The sequence below is a fragment of the Coregonus lavaretus genome, assembly GCF_964263955.1.
Source record: "Coregonus lavaretus genome assembly, contig: HAP1_SCAFFOLD_2148, whole genome shotgun sequence".
In the NCBI taxonomy this organism is placed as follows: domain Eukaryota; kingdom Metazoa; phylum Chordata; class Actinopteri; order Salmoniformes; family Salmonidae; genus Coregonus; species Coregonus lavaretus.
In genome coordinates, this window is record NW_028165045.1 from 22799 (window position 1) to 41505 (window position 18707).

At 46.1% G+C, this 18707-nt stretch overlaps 1 protein-coding gene across 1 annotated transcript in view; it reads right to left on the reverse strand.

Moving 5' to 3' along the window:
• Nucleotides 1-382: 382 nt before the first annotated feature.
• Nucleotides 383-18707, reverse strand: part of LOC311116363 (polymeric immunoglobulin receptor-like) — a gene marked incomplete at its 5' end in the record, with an annotated part of 50787 nt that continues 32462 nt past the window's right edge. The window contains 8 exons of the mRNA XM_084191450.1: nt 383-459; nt 855-914; nt 1160-1246; nt 2211-2276; nt 6578-6618; nt 6983-7077; nt 7528-7639; nt 7810-8154. Coding sequence (XP_084047576.1) covers nt 433-459; nt 855-914; nt 1160-1246; nt 2211-2276; nt 6578-6618; nt 6983-7077; nt 7528-7639; nt 7810-8154 — 833 coding nt within the window. The 3' untranslated portion in view covers nt 383-432. The remainder of the gene's footprint in view (nt 460-854; nt 915-1159; nt 1247-2210; nt 2277-6577; nt 6619-6982; nt 7078-7527; nt 7640-7809; nt 8155-18707) is intronic.

Genomic DNA, 18707 nt, shown 5'->3' on the forward strand with positions numbered 1-18707 from the left:
CATTAAAAATACACATCAGGTGTGACAAATGTCCATTGTGCAATATAGACAGTATAGTACATTTTATTATCGCAGTACAGTATTTATTATACATAGTAGCTACTATACTATACTATCTATACTTTTGATCATGATTAGTTACAGGCATAGGACAATTAAATAGGTGTTAGAAATAAGATGATGATGTAAAATACAAGTGACAAGGGTAAAAGGTGGATGGAAAATAACTAATAACATATATGTGGTAACAATGAAAACAAACACAGCAGACTGTCTTCAGTAGTTTATGGACACAAAAGGATAGAGGGGTCTTTCTGGCGTGGGTTAAGAGGTATGACAGAAGCATATTGGAGGCAGATAGATGTTGTGACACAGTAGAGGGGAGTGGGCTGTCCTTCCAGGATAAGGACTCCACCAAGGTCACTCAGTCAGTCACTGCTGTGCTGCTGCTGCCCTCTGCTGGAGAGAACGTGTAACATTCAGTCACAATCACTGTGGTGACATTTCCAATAGATAGTGATCTAAAATCAGCTTCCCCTCCCCCAATCCTAACCTTAACCTTTAGTGGGATTTAAAAAAAAAATCTGACCGAAGATCAGCATCTAGGGGCAACTTCACCCTAAACCCAGGCACACTCCACACTGTAATGTTATGGATACACACTGAAAACAATGAGGTTAGCTGGTCACAACGTGATTATACAGTTTTTCATGCAGCAAAACTAAAAAGACTAAGAAAGATTTGTGTGATTAAAGAGTGACGTTTACTACACATAGCAATGTGGTGTTGTCTGTATCTTTGTTGAGAAATCAGCATCATCTGGTACAACAGACAGAGGAGACACCAACACTGACCTGTGTGGTCACCTGTAGAGCTAGTGAGCTGTAGACCACATTATCATCTGGTTCTGCTGCCTACAGAGGAGGAACAGGTAGAGAGGTGAACAGGGACAGTTCTGTTATAATGGAGAGTACAGTTTAAAACACAGTTCTCTGTGAAAGACAGTTGTAATTGTGATATGTGACATAAAGGTGATATATTATGCCTATAGGTATAATGGTGACATAACCATGACTATATTAACACTGAGGAAACAATCACCTACTGTTGTTTCTGATAACATAATACTAGCTGTGGCTAATCAGCAGAGCAGCTTTACCTTGGCCTGTACTTTTAGTTGAGCCTTGTGCTGGGGGATGACAGTGCTGTATGTGACATCATCATCATCTTCAGGAAATGGGGCCTGCTGGTAGAGAGAGACCCACATAACAAAAATGTATTGTTATATTGTTATAGTGTACATTTACCTATTGCTTGTTCCAAGACAGAAAATGATACTGTAAATACAATTGTTTTCTAAAACAGATGCAAACAGCCATAATGTTGTCTAAGACCAACGATGCATGTAGACATATGTTGACCTTCTGTTCTGTCCTGAACTGATCAGGAATCACAGTGCTGTACATCACGTCATGGTGGTTGTCTGGGTTTGGGCTCTGAGAAATGGACAGGACAGAAGGTAAACATATGGCTACATGCATAGGAAGACAGAGTATTGGAACTTCATATACTCAGCTCAACACTGCAGGAATTGAGTAGAGAGATAGAGAGAGAGAGAGAGAGAGAGAGAGAGAGAGAGAGAGAGAGAGAGAGAGAGAGAGAGAGAGAGAGAGAGAGAGAGAGAGAGAGAGAGAGAGAGAGAGAGAGAGAGAGAGAGAGAGAGAGAGTGAGAACCCAAGCTCACACTACATAGATAGAGGAGAGAGAAAGATAGAGAGAGAACCTTAGCTCCATGCATAGGAAGACAGAGTATTGGAACTTCATATACTCAGCTCAACACTGCAGGAATTGAGTAGAGAGATAGAGAGAGAACCCCAGCTCACACTGAAGAGATGGAGGAGAGAGAGAGAGAGAGAGAGAGAGAGAGAGAGAGAGAGAGAGAGAGAGAGAGAGAGAGAGAGAGAGTGAGAACCCAAGCTCACACTACAGAGATGGAGGAGAGAGAGAGAGAGAGAGAGAGAGAGAGAGAGAGAGAGAGAGAGAGAGAGAGAGAGAGAGAGAGAACCCCAGCTCACACTGAAGAGATGGAGGAGAGAGAGAGAGAGAGAAAGAGAGAAAGAGAGAGAGAACCTTAGCTCCATGCAGAGATGGAGTGATTGGTTCTAGCCCAAGATCTCCACAGACCTAAACCAGGTTTATTCAGTTTGTACCTGCTGTGCTGTTTCTCTGGTCTGGCTCACTGTGCTGTATGTAATGTCCTGCTCAGGGTCAGCAGACTGCAAAGAAATAAATAGCAAAGAGATACAGGACTTGTCTATTTACCAACTAAACCACAGTTTGTTTCCATGATAAGCCTGGAAAGAGGAGCTAAACTCCTTTACCACATAATAATATAATAATATGCCATTTAGCAGACGCTTTTATCCAAAGCGACTTACAGTCATGTGTGCACATTAAAATGTGGTATCACACATATTTTGCACACTAAGTGAATGTCAAGAATGCACAGAACTGGTTTAGAAATAGACATGAGCTGTAATGCTGTAAATGATAGGATGCAGTCAGAGGTATATTTAGTGAACTGACAGCTTCCTGATCTCTGTCTTTTAAACAGCATTTGTCAACGTCTTTGTCACACTCTGGCTCTGGGACTTTTATGTTTAGTCAGGGTGTGTAGATTTCCGTGTGTTTTGTACTGTGTGTAGTGTCTAGGTGTTCGCGTTCTATGTTTGGTCAGTGACTCCCAATCGGAGGTAACGAGTGTCAGCTGTCGGCTCGTTATCTCTGATTGGGAGCCATATTTAAAATGTCTGTGTTCACCTTGTGGTTGTGGGTTTTTGTTCTATGTTCAGTCGGTGTACTGAGGACGTTACGGATCGTGTTTTGTTTTGTCGTGTATTCAACATTAAAGTCATCATGTTCACTCCCAACGCTGCGCTTTGGTCCTACTTCATTGGCGATCGTGACAGAAAAACCCACCATACAACGACCAAGCAGCGTGTCCAGGAACAGACACAGGAGGTGACTCTGGTGGATGTCCTCCTCGGTTGGGGGCAGATTACCGAGGAGGAGGCCGTCCGGTACCGGAGGGCTATGAAGGGGGAGACCCAGGCAGAAGAGGAGCAGCGGCGTCAGCAGTGGCATCGTCGGACGGACGAGAGGCACCCCCAATAATTTTTTAGGGGGGGGCACAGGGCATGGACGACGGGGCTAACGGAGGCAGAGAAGGGGCGAATTCAAGAGGCCACCAGGTTACGGGGGCTACTGGTTAAAGGAGGGAAAGGAGATGTAGAGGCACGGCGTGAGAGACTGAGGTGTGTATCCAGTCCGGTCCGGCCCGTTCCAGTTCCCGGGGTAGAGCCAGTGGTGTGTGTCCCCAGTACGGTCCGGCCTGGTACGGCCCCTCGCACCAAAGGGACGGTGCGCGTCTCCAGCCCGGTCCGACCTGTTCCTGCCTCTCGCACAAGGCCTACGGTGTGCTTCGCCAGCCCAGCCCGGCCTGTTCCTGCTCCCCGCACTAGCCCTGAGATGCGTGTCCTCAGCCCGGGACCACCAGTTCCGGCACCACGCACTAGGCCTTATGTGCGTCCCCAGGGTCCTGCATGCCCTGTTCCTTCTCCCCGCACTAGACCTGAGATGCGTGTCCTCAGCCCGGTACCTCCGGTTCCGGCACCACGCACCAGGCCTATAGTGCGTCTCGGCCGGCCAGAGTCTGCCGTCTGCCCAACGGCGCCTGAACTGCCCGTCTGCCCAACGGCGCTTGAACTGCCCGTCTGCCCAACGGTGCCTGAACTGCCCGTCTGCCCAACGCCGTCTGAACTGTCCGTCGGCCAAGCGCTGCATGAACTGCCCGTCTGTACTGAGCCTGCTAAGCCGCCCGTCTGCCATGAGCCTTCAGAGCCGTCCGCCAGACCGGAGCCGCTAAAGCCTTCCGCCAGACAGGAGCCGCTAGAGCCTTCCGCCAGACAGGATCAGCCAGAGCCTTCCGCCAGACAGGATCAGCCAGAGCCTTCCGCCAGACAGGATCAGCCAGAGCCTTCCGCCAGACAGGATCAGCCAGAGCCTTCCGCCAGACAGGATCAGCCAGAGCCTTCCGCCAGACAGGATCAGCCAGAGCCTTCCGCCAGCCATGAGCAGCCAGATCCGTCAGCCAGCCATGAGCAGCCAGATCCGTCAGCCAGCCATGAGCAGCCAGATCCGTCAGCCAGCCATGAGCAGCCAGATCCGTCAGCCAGCCATGAGCAGCCAGATCCGTCAGCCAGCCATGAGCCGTCCAGCCAGGATCCGCCAGAGCCGTCCAGCCAGGATCCGCCAGAGCCGTCCAGCCAGGATCCGCCAGAGCCGTCCAGCCAGGATCCGCTAGAGCCGTCCAGCCAGGATCCGCCAGCCAGCCAGGATCCGCCAGAGCCAGCCAGCCAGGATCCGCCATTCAGTCCGGTGCTGCCCCTTAGTCCGGTGCTGCCCCTTAGCCTGGTGCTGCCCCTTAGTCCGGTGCTGCCCCTTAGCCTGGTGCTGCCCCTTAGTCCGGTGCTGCCCCTTATCCTGGTGCTGCTCCTTATCCTGGTGCTGCTCCTTATCCTGGTGCTGCCCCTTAGTCCGGTGCTGGCCCTTAATCTAGTGGGGTTAAGGTGGAGGGTGGTCATTTGGAGGAGGCTACGTAAGCGGGTAGTGACTATGGTGGGGTGGTGGTCTAGGCCGGAGCCAGAACCGCCACCGAGGAGGTATGCCCGCCCAGCCCTCCCCTGTTTGGGGGTTTTGAGGCGCGGTCGCAGTCCGCGCCTTTAGGGGGGGGTACTGTCACACCCTGGTTCTGGGACTCATTATGTTGAGCCAGGGTGTGTGCAGTCTATGTGTTTATGTTCTATGTTGGGTGTCTAGGTGTTCGCGTTCTATGTTTGGTCAGTGACTCCCAATCGGAGGTAACGAGTGTCAGCTGTCGGCTCGTTATCTCTGATTGGGAGCCATATTTAAAATGTCTGTGTTCACCTTGTGGTTGTGGGTTTTTGTTCTATGTTCAGTCGGTGTACTGAGGACGTTACGGATCGTGTTTTGTTTTGTCGTGTATTCAACATTAAAGTCATCATGTTCACTCCCAACGCTGCGCTTTGGTCCTACTTCATTGGCGATCGTGACAGAAAAACCCACCACAACGAGACCAAGCAGCAGTTGGATAACGAGTGGTGGAGCCAGAAGAGCGAAGGTTGGGAGAGGACATTAGAGGCCTGGTCCACGGGGAGGAGAGACCCCCAGAAAATTTTTAGGGGGGGGCTCACGACGTCGGGGCAGCAGGAGTACGGGATTGAGGAGTGCAGAAGGTTGGCAGAGGAGGCCGCCAGGTTAAGGGGGCCACTGGTCACGAAGGGGAAGGAAGGTGTGGAGGCAGGGCGAAAGGTGCTGGGGTGTGTTGCCAGTCCGGTCCGGCCCGTTCCTGATCCCCGTGGGGGGCCAGGGGTGTGTGTCCCCAGCGCGGTCCTGTCTGTTCCTGCTCCCCGCGCCGGGTCTGTGGTGCGTTTCGTCGGCCCTGTCCGGCCCGTGCCTGCTCCCCGCGCCAAGCCGGTGATGCGCGTCGCCAGCCCGGCCCGGCCTGTTCCTGCTCCCCGCACCAGGTCTGTGGTGCGTTTCGTCGGCCCTGTCCGGCCCGTGCCTGCTCTCCGCGCCAAGGCTGTGGTGCGTGTCGCCAGCCCGGTTCGGCCTGTTCCTGCTCCCCGGCTCAAGTCTGTGGTGCGTCTTGTCAGCCCTGTCCGGCCTGTTCCTGCAACACGCACCAGGCCAAGGGTGCGTTTCGTCAGCCCTGTCCGGCTCGTTCCTGCTCTCCGCACCAGGTCTGTGGTGCGCGTTGCCAGCCCATTCCGGTCCGTTCCTGTTCCACGCACCAAGCCAGGGGCGCGTGTCGTCAGTCCGGTTCCGGCCAGCGGGGCTAGGCAGGACCGGGGGTACTTTGGGGGGGTTGGAGAGGAAGTGGGGAGGAGGCCCGGAGCCGGAGCCGCCGCCGAGGAGGAAAGCCCACCCAGCCCTCCCCTGTTTGCTTGTATTTGGGCGCGGTCGCAGTCCGCGCCTTTGGGGGGGGGTACTGTCACACTCTGGCTCTGGGACTTTTATGTTTAGTCAGGGTGTGTAGATTTCCGTGTGTTTTGTACTGTGTGTAGTGTCTAGGTGTTCGCGTTCTATGTTTGGTCAGTGACTCCCAATCGGAGGTAACGAGTGTCAGCTGTCGGCTCGTTATCTCTGATTGGGAGCCATATTTAAAATGTCTGTGTTCACCTTGTGGTTGTGGGTTTTTGTTCTATGTTCAGTCGGTGTACTGAGGATGTTACGGATCGTGTTTTGTTTTGTCGTGTATTCAACATTAAAGTCATCATGTTCACTCCCAACGCTGCGCTTTGGTCCTACTTCATTGGCGATCGTGACAGTCTTGACTGCTATAAGACCTTGGGTTCAGAATATGGGACCTTTTATGTCAACTCATTGATAACCAACTGAAGAGGTAACACTCGACAAATGGTAGATGATCTGAACTCAAGAACAGAAAAGCAGATGGTTGAAAATAATATAATATAGTAAATTAAGTGTATCCTACCACTGAGTTGTTAGTTGTCTGGTCCTTGGCCTTATTGTCCTCTGGAATAAATCAAATCAAATGTATTTGTCACATGCGCCGAATAGACCTTACCGTGAAATACTTAGTTACAAGCCCTTAACCAACAATGCAGTTCAAGAAATAAGCACAGATGGTTAGGAGCCTGTAAAACGGCAGCCCCTCCAGTGCCATTATTCATAAAGAGAGGAAGATGTCAATTACTTCTGAGATTGTTATAGTACAATAATACCTCTGAATGGATTTCTTATAGACAATTCCACCAAATATTTTCTGTCATTCAAGATAAATCACAGGCAAGCAATATAATGTTGTTCACAATGACAATACGTTTTGTATTTTTCTAAACTATTCTCGTTTTTATATTCACATAAAATGACTACTTACTATGCTTTGTCCACATCTTCCATGTGACTAGGATACCAGCTGTCACCACCACCAACATGCCCCAAGGAATCAGTAGGACTTTCACATCTATGGACCTAATGGATTACATAGAAGAACTTTAATTAAAAATACAATTAAATTAGATCATTATAAATGTATCAATTGTGAAAAAGTAATAACTTGTTGTATGAACTTTTGTGATAAATGGAACAATTATTTAGATATTCACATGTGTGGAAGAAGACCATGCAACTGAAGAGATTACATGATTATTATTGAGATTATTACTATACAAATAACGTTTTTTTTTGTGTGTAACTCGCCCTTGCAAACAAGTGAGAATAACACCAAAATTGATGCTACTTATCAAAAAAAAAATTATACTCAAGAGGAAGTGCTAACAGTCTCTATATGCATTTAGGGAGGGTGTTTGGTTAGCTTTAACTGTTGTAGTGTATGATGGAATTGTAATGTTTCTTTGTGTTCATATTATCTAACAATTGCCATAATATGTGGGATAATACAGCTGAATGAGTGATAATAACCTCTGGTGGACGTCCTCCTTGTTCCCCTCAGCTCCTTGACTTGTGTTGTCAGTCTGAACAGGCTCAGCAGTTGGAGAGACATAGGGTTGTTGATTGGTTGGAGCTTGGGTTGCTGTGAGGTAAAACAACAATGGCATCAATGAAATTACTGGTATACCAGATAGTCAGGTTGTATAGCAACATCACATTCATAGTTAATATTACAATTAATTCCAGATGATGCCACTGGATAAAACAAAGTGAATCATGTTTGATCATAAAGTATGTGATTGATCTACTCACTTGACGTCATTGTAGTGGTTCTATGTGTTGCAGTTTGTTGACTGACAGTGATGTGAACAGGCAACTCTAGTCCTCCCACTTCACACCAATACCAGTCAGTGTTCTCCATCTTCAGTCCACTCATAGTCACTGTTAAGACTTTTCTGTTGTTGGCCAGACTGATATGTAATGTAATATCAATTAATGTCACTGATGTTCCATGTAAAGTCCCAGAATACGACACACAATCACCACCCATCCTGCACCACTTTATATCTCCAGAGTTACTATAGTAACAACGGACAGTGACACTCCCTCCTTCTACTCCAGTCACTTCCTGTTGGTCCACATAGAGTTTTGGAGTACCTGAACACAGAGGTAAAAAACAAGAATTCAGAGAAGAAAAATGTGTTTTTACAACAGGCTCCTTACAAATTCCTTAAAGCTGCAGTCTGTGATTGGTACATCCATTGTTAGTCTTTTGAATTCATAATAATTATATATAGCCATTAATTATTGAAGAATTTAAGTTGCCTCACGAGTTTGGTTCAACTGTTACCCCATCATGACCCCAAATATATTCTTGTTTTACTCAGTGGTTTATAAATAATGTAATTGTCAACATGGTCAGTTCTTGCACCTACGTATACAGCATAGCTCTGTCTAAGAATTTCAGACTGGTTGCACATTTATCATTTCATTTGTTGTAAAATGATATTTATAATTGGGTCATTATTTTGTATTTGACATTGCAGGTTTACAGGACAATCCATAGGACATTGCTGAGCACTATTCATTCTACTTTACTAGATACAAGCAGTGAAGGGATCTTACCTAAAGTGACAGATAGGTAGAACCATTGTATCCTGATATCTGGTCCTCCATTGATCTCCACAATACACCTGTAATGCTCAGAGTCCCATGACTTCAGGTTAGTCATGGTCATAGTGAAGATTCTCTTGTTGATGTCATCAGAGATTGAGGCCTTACCACTGATCTTAGGATGGTCAGTGCGTACCACATAAGAACACACTTCCCAACCTAATCCTTTACACCAGTATTTCACATGGTTGATGTGATTCGGATCATATTGACATGGGATGGTGATGGAGCCTCCTGTCTGCACAGACACATACCTCACTGTGGACACATCAACACAAAACACATTTAAATTAGAATTAACATTTAACAGAATCTGTACAAAGGAAAAATACAAAATGAATCACATTGCTCCAACACACAGCTCGTTCATGATTGAGATTGATTATACAGTGTTTTAAGTGAATAGACCCAGGGGACTTCGCCCTTAATTCGTAGAAATAGTACCCTTACCTGCTGAGAGTACAAAGAGGATGAGGGTGAGGATGAGGAAGAGGAGGAGGAGGAGGAGGAGGGAGAGATGAAGAGCCATGTTTATGGTTTCAGTCTGCCTGGTATATTATATGGTACCTGAGTACAAATGTGTGTCAAGGACCAAGGTACCAGCCAGAATGACTCTACTTCCTAATGTTAATAGACTTCACTGTCTGTAACTCTCTTCCTGCTTCTGTTTGTGTGTACATGGCCCCCTCAGTGGTAGATAGCAACTATTGCATCATATGGACTAGTTTAACCCCAAAATCATAGTCACTAAAATATATTTCAGCTTTCTCTAAGGGTTTTGGGACCAAAAGTCACTACTATCCTGTTACCCTCTACTGGAACATTGGCCACTAATGATACAAAGATTTGATAATTGGGTGACATGCACAATATTTCCATTGTCAAAAATCTATATTTCGGTATATAAGAAACTATATGATAAATGTACTCTATGTGCTAGACATTGATAGATTTGAGGGGTCATGTGCTACAGCGATGTAGTGATGGGTACTAGACCAAGACCTCCACAGACTCTCACTTTAAACCAGGTTCATGGTTCAGGGTCCTCCGGACAACAACCCAGTCTGATATTATTTTACGTTCAACAAGAACGCTCTCTGTCTCTCTCCCTTTTCTATACAGGAAATGTACAGCTCACAACCACAGATGTCCTCTAAGCATAAGTGTGAAAGTTAGCTCAGAATGCTGCAAGTTCAAGCTAAACTCATTCCATAATGTCATGTTAAATACTGAGCTATTCATTCTGTTGTTGGCTCCAATACAGCAAACTACTTCAGATACATCAGAATGTCACTCTCAAAATCACAAATGATCTTGAGAATAATAAAATGTCTTTAAAAATATTCATGATTTTTTTTTGGATCGCTTTCATACTATTTTCACATGTATGTGGTAACATTTCACAACTCTTAGTACAAAACTCAAAACAGATCATCAAAAAGGCAGTTTTTTCAAAACTTTAAGCACATTTTCAATTGACTAAGTACAAAACACAAAATCACACAAACCTTTTCACCAAACATGATCAGTGTTTCATCTAGAAATACCTTTCATATAAAGTAATTGCCTTTAACAATGTAATAATCACAATACTTTTCATATGATTCTCTTCACATTTGTTTAAATACATTTGACCATCATGCAATCCAACGGCGCTTAATGGTTAGTCACTTAACCGTTGGTAAACCTATTGATTTTTGACTGGTTTGTCTACTATATATGTATTTAGAGAACTACAGAAATACAATGTGTGTTTGTATAGTATAAACATCTGAATGACATGTATGATACATGATAACCATACATAATGAATATTCATTATTACTAATTGATTACACATAGTCCCCTGTAGCTCAGTTGGTAGAACATGGCGCTTGTAACGCCAGGGTTGTGGGTTCGTTTCCCACGGGGGGCCAGTATGAAAATGTATGCAATCACTAACTGTAAGTCGCTCTGGATAAGAGCATCTGCTAAATGACTAAAATGTAAAACATAGTGCAACCACTATTGGTCACCATATAAAAGGGTGTGTGTGAACACTTGCAATTTCTTTAACAAGGAGCAGGATAGACAGCAAGGGGGAGGGAGAAATCAAAGAACTGGTGGACAAGGGGCTGTCAGAGAGGTGGGCATGGGCCCCATCATAGAGGTGAAAGAGGTGGGCATGGGCCCCATGAAAGAGGTCAAAGAGGTGGGGAGTCGTGAAGGTTTGAGTCTGTGTGTGTGACACAGTATCTGTGTACTAATGTGTAGATCAGTCAAGGACAAAGGCACCAGTCGAGAATGACTCTACTTCCCAATGTTCACAGACCTCACTCTAACTCTTCCTGCTTCTGTTTGTGTGTACATGCCCCCCTCAGTGGCATATAGCAACTATTGCATTATATAGACTAGTTTAACCCAAACTCATAGTTACTACAACGTTGTTCAAGCCCCCATGCAGTTTCATTTTATTTTTAAATCACTGTCTGTGTTCATTTCATGAAAACAAATCAAAAATACATTTTTCATGATTTATTTTCCTGAGCCTCCTTTTGACATTGAAATGCTCTGTGTGATCATGTGTGCGTGTTGATACAAATGTAAATATATTTAAATACAGAGCCCTGATTGGTGGAGAGGATTGTATAGACTAGAGCCTACCCAGCTTACCCCTTCAAAGTAGGAGGATACATATGCAAATAAAACAGAATCAGAATAATCATTTCAGATTGTGATGTCATTCTGTGGGTCAAAAACTCCATCCCACTTGAACAGTCTGAAAATCCTGGCGTTTTTTTCTTCAAAAAGCTCTTACACTAAAAGGGCATTATCCAAATGTGTTACAATTTCACAGTATTATTTCAACCTCATTGTGTGGAAATATAATTTAAAAACAAACAAAAAACTCACATTTTTGACTGCACTGCCCCTTTCAGCAAGGGCTCTTTGGGAGCAATAGTCACGATTATCCTGTTACCTTCTGCTGGAAAATAGGTCACACATTGCCTCCTGGCTAACCACCTGTTCGTCAAGGCTTAGAAGTGCCAATTTCATCAGAAGGCTGTCTCCTTCTTAGGCTACCAAATCAGCCCGCAGGGAGTGAGGATGGACGACAAGAAGGTAGATGCAGTCAGGTTATGGCCAGTCCCGACCACCATAAAGGGGTTACAATGGTTTTTGGGGTTTGCCAACTTCTACCGCAGTTTCATCAGGAACTTCAACTTCGTCGCCGCCCCTCTCACCTCTCTCCTCAAGGGTGGTCCCCGTAGGTTGGTATGGAGCCCAGCAGCCGACGAGGCCTTCCGTCTACTCAAGGGATGTTTCACCTCCGCCCCATTGCTCAAACACTCAGATCCAACGATATCCTTTGTGGTGGAGGTGGACGCTTCAGAGGTGGATGTGGGGGCAGTTCTGTCTCAACGACAGGGTAATCCACAGAAATTGTATCCATGTGCATATATCTCTTAGAAACTGACCCCTGCAGAGAGGAATTAGGAAGTCGGTGATCGAGAGCTCCTGGTGTTGAAGTTGGCATTAGAGGAGTGGAGACACTGGCTGGAGGGCACCAAGGTACCATTCGTCATCCTCACCAACCATTGGAACCTGGAGTACATACGGACAGCGAGGAGGCTGAATCCTAGCTAAGCAAGGTGGGCCCTTTTCTTCACAAGGTTCGACTTCACGCTGACCTATCGCCCAGGTTCAAAGAACACCAAGGCCAATGCCCTGACCCGTCTCTACGATTCGGGAGAGGGTCCTGTCCTAAGTGCATCCTCCCGAGTCGTAGCTCCTGTGGTCTGGGATGTAGATGTTGTCAGGCTCTGGAGAGGGAGCCGCGACCACTAACTGTCCTCCCGAGCGCATCTACGTTCCCACGGGAATAAGGGATTGGCTGCTGACCTTGGCACACACAGCTGTCGTCGCTGGACATCCAGGTATTTCTCGCACTACCCAATCCATCTCTGAGAAGTACTCGTGGCCCACCTTGGCGCAGGGCATCATTTGCTACGTCAACTCCTGTTCCGTATGTGCCCAAACCAAATCCCCCCAGAACGCTCCAGCAGGGAAACTCCTTCCCGTGCCTCAGCGTCCCAGGTCCCATCTATCCACGGACTTAGTTACTGGTCTCCCCTCCTCTGAGGGTTTCACCACCATTTTGGTGGTTGTGGATATATTTTCTAAATCCTGTCATTGAATCCCTCTTTCTGACCTCCCTACCGCTCTCCAGGTCGCTGAGGCACTATTCCAGCAGGTCTTCCGGCATTTTGGCCTTCCAGAGGACATTGTCTCCGACAGTGGCCCCCAATTCACATCATGGGTATGGAGAGCCTTTATGACAGTCAGCCTCATTTCCGGGTATAGGCCTCAGTCCAACGGGCAGGTAGCGAGGATGAACCAGGAGCTGGGGAGGATCCTGAGGAGTCACTGTCAGGACCGGCAGGGAGAGTGGGCTCGACTCCTTCCATGGGCGGAGTACGCCCAGAACTCGCTTCGTCACTCCTCCACTGGGTTGACCCCCTTCCAGTGTGTTCTGGGTTTTCAGCCGGCCCTGGCTCCGTGGAACCCGGGCCAGACCGAAACTCCTGCGGTTGAGTGGTTCAGCCGCACAGAAGAAGTGTGGAGCAATGACCACATGAGACTCCAGCTCGCCGTCCACTGTCAAAAGGAGCAGGCAGACCGCCACCGCAGTGCGACCCCTGTGTACCATCCTGGGGATTGTGTCTGGCTCTCTACCAGGAACCTCCCACTCCACCCTGCAAGAAGCTGAGTCCCCGGTTTCTGGGGCCATTCAAGGTTCTCTGGAGGGTCAACGAGGTGACATATAGGTTACAGCTTCCCAGTGACTACTGTATCTCACCTTCTTTTCATGTCTCCCTTCTCAGGCCGGTGGTTCCTGGTTATGCTGTCCCCCACGACACTCCTTCGCGCCCCCCCCCCCACCCCCCCCCCCCCCTCGACATCGAGGGGGGTCCTGCTTATGCTGTCAGATCTCTACTGGACTCCCGACGTCGTGGTGGTCGGCTCCAGTACCTGGTGGACTAGGAGGGGTATGGCCCAGAGGAGCGGTGTTGGGTTCCGGTGGAGGACATTCTGGATCCCAACATCATCCGTGATTTCCACCTTCGCCGCCCGGACCGGCCCGCTCCTCGTCCTCGGGGCTGCCCCGCTGGTCGGCGTTGTCCTGCGGCTGGAGCCGCGCTTCGGTGGGGGGAGTGGTACTGTCACGTCTACTCCCGCTCCACCCCTTCGGCATTCGACGTCGCCAGTATACTAGATTACATTCCTCTTAAGAGGTGCAGGTTAGTAGCTGGCACAGCCACAAAGTCATAACATCTGCTTTTATACCTAACTCTAACCTTAACCACACTGCTAACCCTAATGCCCAACCTTAAATTCAGACCAAAAAGCTAGTTTTTGTTTTTATACATTTTTACAATAAGCTACAGACAATTTTGACTTTGAAGCTGGCCCATCTAGCGGAAATCGCTCAGTTCTGCCTCAAGGACAATACTCATCACAATAAAGGTCAACCTGCTTAATTAGAAGAAGACACAAATATCTTGAACAACATCTATTGCATAGCTTGCCATAAATGTATGTTGCATTTTACTTTATGGGTTGGTTATATAGGCTTCTTCTAACCCATTGCTTTCTACTACAGATAATAATATGATTAAGGCTATATATTTGCATTTACAAAACAGTCTGTCAGATATTTTGACATTCCAATTAATGTAATACTCCTTGATCTTAAACAATAGGTCTTGGAAATATAAATGAGTCAAATTGTTTTACCTGAGCATAACCTAAAAACTAAGGACTATTAGCCTACACTGTGGTTTCTGATGTTGTTGTCATGGAGGACTGAGTGGGCTCATTGCTTCAAGTTGAAAAATAAAAGCTGCTCTCGGAATGGCATGCTTTGAGCACTACCAAAAAGTGATATTTGCATGTGAAAAATGTATTCCATATGCTGCATTTGCTATGGGTCTATTGTTTACGTTTTTGTTGGTGACACTCTGAAATCTCGATAAGTCTATCAAAAGTGCGTGAGTTTGAGCATGCCATTTTTTTTAAGCACTAATTAAATTGAGCAATAAAAGCCCCACTTTTGAAGCACAATACCATGGGGGGGTTTACATTTTACATTTTAGTCATTTAGCAGACGCTCTTATCCAGAGCGACTTACAGTTAGTGAATACATATTTTTTTATACTGGCCCCCCGTGGGAATCGAACCCACAACCCTGGCGTTGCAAACGCCATGCTCTATCAACTGAGCTACATCCCTGCCGGCCATTCCCTCTCCTACCCTGGACGGCGCTGGGCCAATTGTGCGCCGCCCATGAGTCTCCCGGTCGTGGCCGGCTGCGACAGAGCCTGGATTCGAACCAGGATCTCTAGTGGCACAGTTAGCACTGCGATGCAGTGCCTTAGACCACTGCGCCACTCAGGAGTAGAAGGTAGAAGGTAGAAACTCAAACTTTTATTCCATACACTATGCAGCTGTTGCAAGAGTGCATATTTCACTAGCTGTCCACTGGGGCGTATTCATTGTGCAGATTATGTTGCAAAATGTTGCAAAAAAAGCCAATGGAATGAAACGGGGAGGGACCTACCTGACTTTGTCTGACAGAAACTCTTGTCACAGAGATTCTAAACCCAGAGGCGCAACATTGCGAGACTACCGGGACTACCTTTAGGGTACCTGTCTGGCATCTGTGCTGGTAAGGGAACAGATGCCAGACGGGTAGGATTCCAGTTGAGGTGGTTTAATAACGCTGAAGATGGACAGGCACGGAACAGCACCGCACAGTGTATGTAGTATGGATGGGCTAAGGCACTTAGTTGTCTGGCAAATTTCAACAAGGACGTACACTGGTCTTGGCTAACACAATGAAAGCTACCTGGTGGGAAAACACAAGGATGGCTGGAACTTTCTCTCACTTGACTTCTCTCCAGCTGATCTTCTCTGAGCTGGAGATCGCCCAGCATGCTCTGCTCCACTTCACCGGTGGGCGGAGCTACAGCTCTGATATGATGGACTAATTACTGATATGATTAACTACAAATACTTCACAGCCTTTTGTAGTCACAACTTTGTCTTACCACTCGTGGTAACGTTAGCCATTACACGACTCATTAGCTAGCAAAGTAAACATTCAGAACGTTCATTTAGTGCCAAGTAGTTAGCTAGCATCACGATACATCAAGATACTGAGATATTAAATAGCTGAGATAGTCTGATCTCCACACAGCTTGATCCATATACAAAACATTCATAAGGCACTTTATTCAGCTAGACTAGACTTGTATGAGGATTATGACATGGTACAGTGGGGAAAAAAAGTATTTAGTCAGCCACCAATTGTGCAAGTTCTCCCACTTAAAAAGATGAGAGAGGCCTGTAATTTTCATCATAGGTACACGTCAACTATGACAGACAAAATGAGAAAAAAAATTCCAGAAAATCACATTGTAGGATTTTTTATGAATTTATTGGCATATGATGGTGGAAAATAAGTATTTGGTCAATAACAAAAGTTTCTCAATACTTTGTTATATACCCTTTGTTGGCAATGACACAGGTCAAACGTTTTCTGTAAGTCTTCACAAGGTTTTCACACATTGTTGCTGGTATTTTGGCCCATTCCTCCATGCAGATCTCCTCTAGAGCAGTGATGTTTTGGGGCTGTCGCTGGGCAACACAGACTTTCAACTCCCTCCAAAGATTTTCTATGGGGTTGAGATCTGGAGACTGGCTAGGCCACTCCAGGACCTTGAAATGCTTCTTACGAAGCCACTCCTTCGTTCCCCGGGCGGTGTGTTTGGGATCATTGTCATGCTGAAAGACCCAGCCACGTTTCATCTTCAATGCCCTTGCTGATGGAAGGAGGGTTTCACTCAAAATCTCACGATACATGGCCCCATTCATTCTTTCCTTTACACGGATCAGTCGTCCTGGTCCCTTTGCAGAAAAACAGCCCCAAAGCATGATGTTTCCAACCCCATGCTTCACAGTAGGTATGGTGTTCTTTGGATGCAACTCAGCATTCTTTGTCCTCCAAACATGACGAGTTGAGTTTTTACCAAAAAGTTATATTTTGGTTTCATCTGACCATATGACATTCTCCCAATCCTCTTCTGGATCATCCAAATGCACTTCAGACGGGCCTGGACATGTACTGGCTTAAGCAGGGGGACACGTCTCGCACTGCAGGATTTGAGTCCCTGGCGGCGTAGTGTGTTACTGATGGTAGGCTTTGTTACTTTGGTCCCAGCTCTCTGCAGGTCATTCACTAGGTCCCCCCGTGTGGTTCTGGGATTTTTGCTCACTGTTCTTGTGATCATTTTGACCCCACGGGGTGAGATCTTGCGAGGAGCCCCAGATCGAGGGAGATTATCAGTGGTCTTGTATGTCTTCCATTTCCTAATAATTGCTCCCACAGTTGATTTCTTCAAACCAAGCTGCTTACCTATTGCATATTCAGTCTTCCCAGCCTGGTGCAGGTCTACAATTTTATTTTTGGTGTCCTTTGACAGCTCTTTGGTCTTGGCCATTGTGGAGTTTGGAGTGTGACTGTTTGAGGTTGTGGACAGGTGTCTTTTATACTGATAACAAGTTCAAACAGGTGCCATTAATACAGGTAACGAGTGGAGGACAGAGGAGCCTCTTAAAGAAGAAGTTACAGGTCTGTGAGAGCCAGAAATCTTGCTTGTTTGTAGGTGACCAAATACTTATTTTCCACCATAATTTGCAAATAAATTCATTAAAAATCCTACAATGGGATTTTCTGGATTTTTTTTTCTCAATTTGTATGTCATAGTTGACGTGTACCTATGATGAGAATTACAGGCCTCTCTCATCTTTTTAAGTGGGAGAACTTGCACAATTGGTGGCTGACTAAATACTTTTTTTCCCCACTGTATATCACAAAAAAGAGCGGAGCTCAACTTTCTACATACCTTCTTCGCCATAATGGAAAGGGAACTCAAATATGGCGGCAACGGTGAACTTGACACCAGACCAATACCATTTTATGCCAGGAGAGGGCATAAGAACAATGCATAAGAGCTTGAATAGAGACAACATCTTGGAATTTATTCCCTTTAGAATGAGAATCTAATATTTTGACGAACTTCATACAAATACATGCAAGTGAAAACTGCTCCTGCTACATACAGTATACACCCCAGGAAGAATATGACACCTTTCCAAAAAATTATAGAGCACTTAAATATTATGGTCATTTTGTCATTTTCATAAATTCATAGAATGTTTGGGAATGAGGTATACTAAAGCATTTGTGAAAATTCAATAGCAATAAAGAGTGGGAAAGCGGTCTTGCGTTTGGACAATTAATAGACACTGCAGTAAATAAAACCTAATAAAAACACATGCTCATCTAGGACCGAGTCTACACAGACCGGTGCGCCATAGTTATTCAGATCTACAGCAGGCCTATATGCAAATAAGCCATTTTTCACATGGGCCTGCCATCATTCAGTTTGAACTGTGTATTTACAGGCAGTAGCAACAGTGTGACTTTAGATCATTAGAATGCATTGGCCAAAAGCCACAAAATACACCTGAATGGATTTCTGGAAATATGTAAATACCACGGGAGTCCTCTTACATTTGGGAACTTCACAGTCCTATTGATCAAACAACTGTGAAAAGGTAGGGTCTCTCGCTCTCAGTTGCCTATGCACATCAACAACTAAAGCCAGCCAGAGCGAGATGAGAAAAAAATCTAAGGAGAGAACATTAGATAAACCCTCAAACCTTTTCAGCTAATTGGCCGTCAAAAACGCACTGATAAACAATGGGGAATAGTAGCCTGCTAGTCCATTCTGCAGCTTGCCTGCCAATGCATGCTTGTCCCAACCCACGTTTTGACAAAATTGGAACTTGCCTGCCTGCCCGCCTATTTGATCGATGCCAAATAGATTTGATTGACAACTAAGAGATATGCTAACTGTGGATAACAGTCGTTCATGTTCAGCATAGCTAGCTAGCAAAGCGGATTCACATTTCTTGCTAGCTAACCAAAT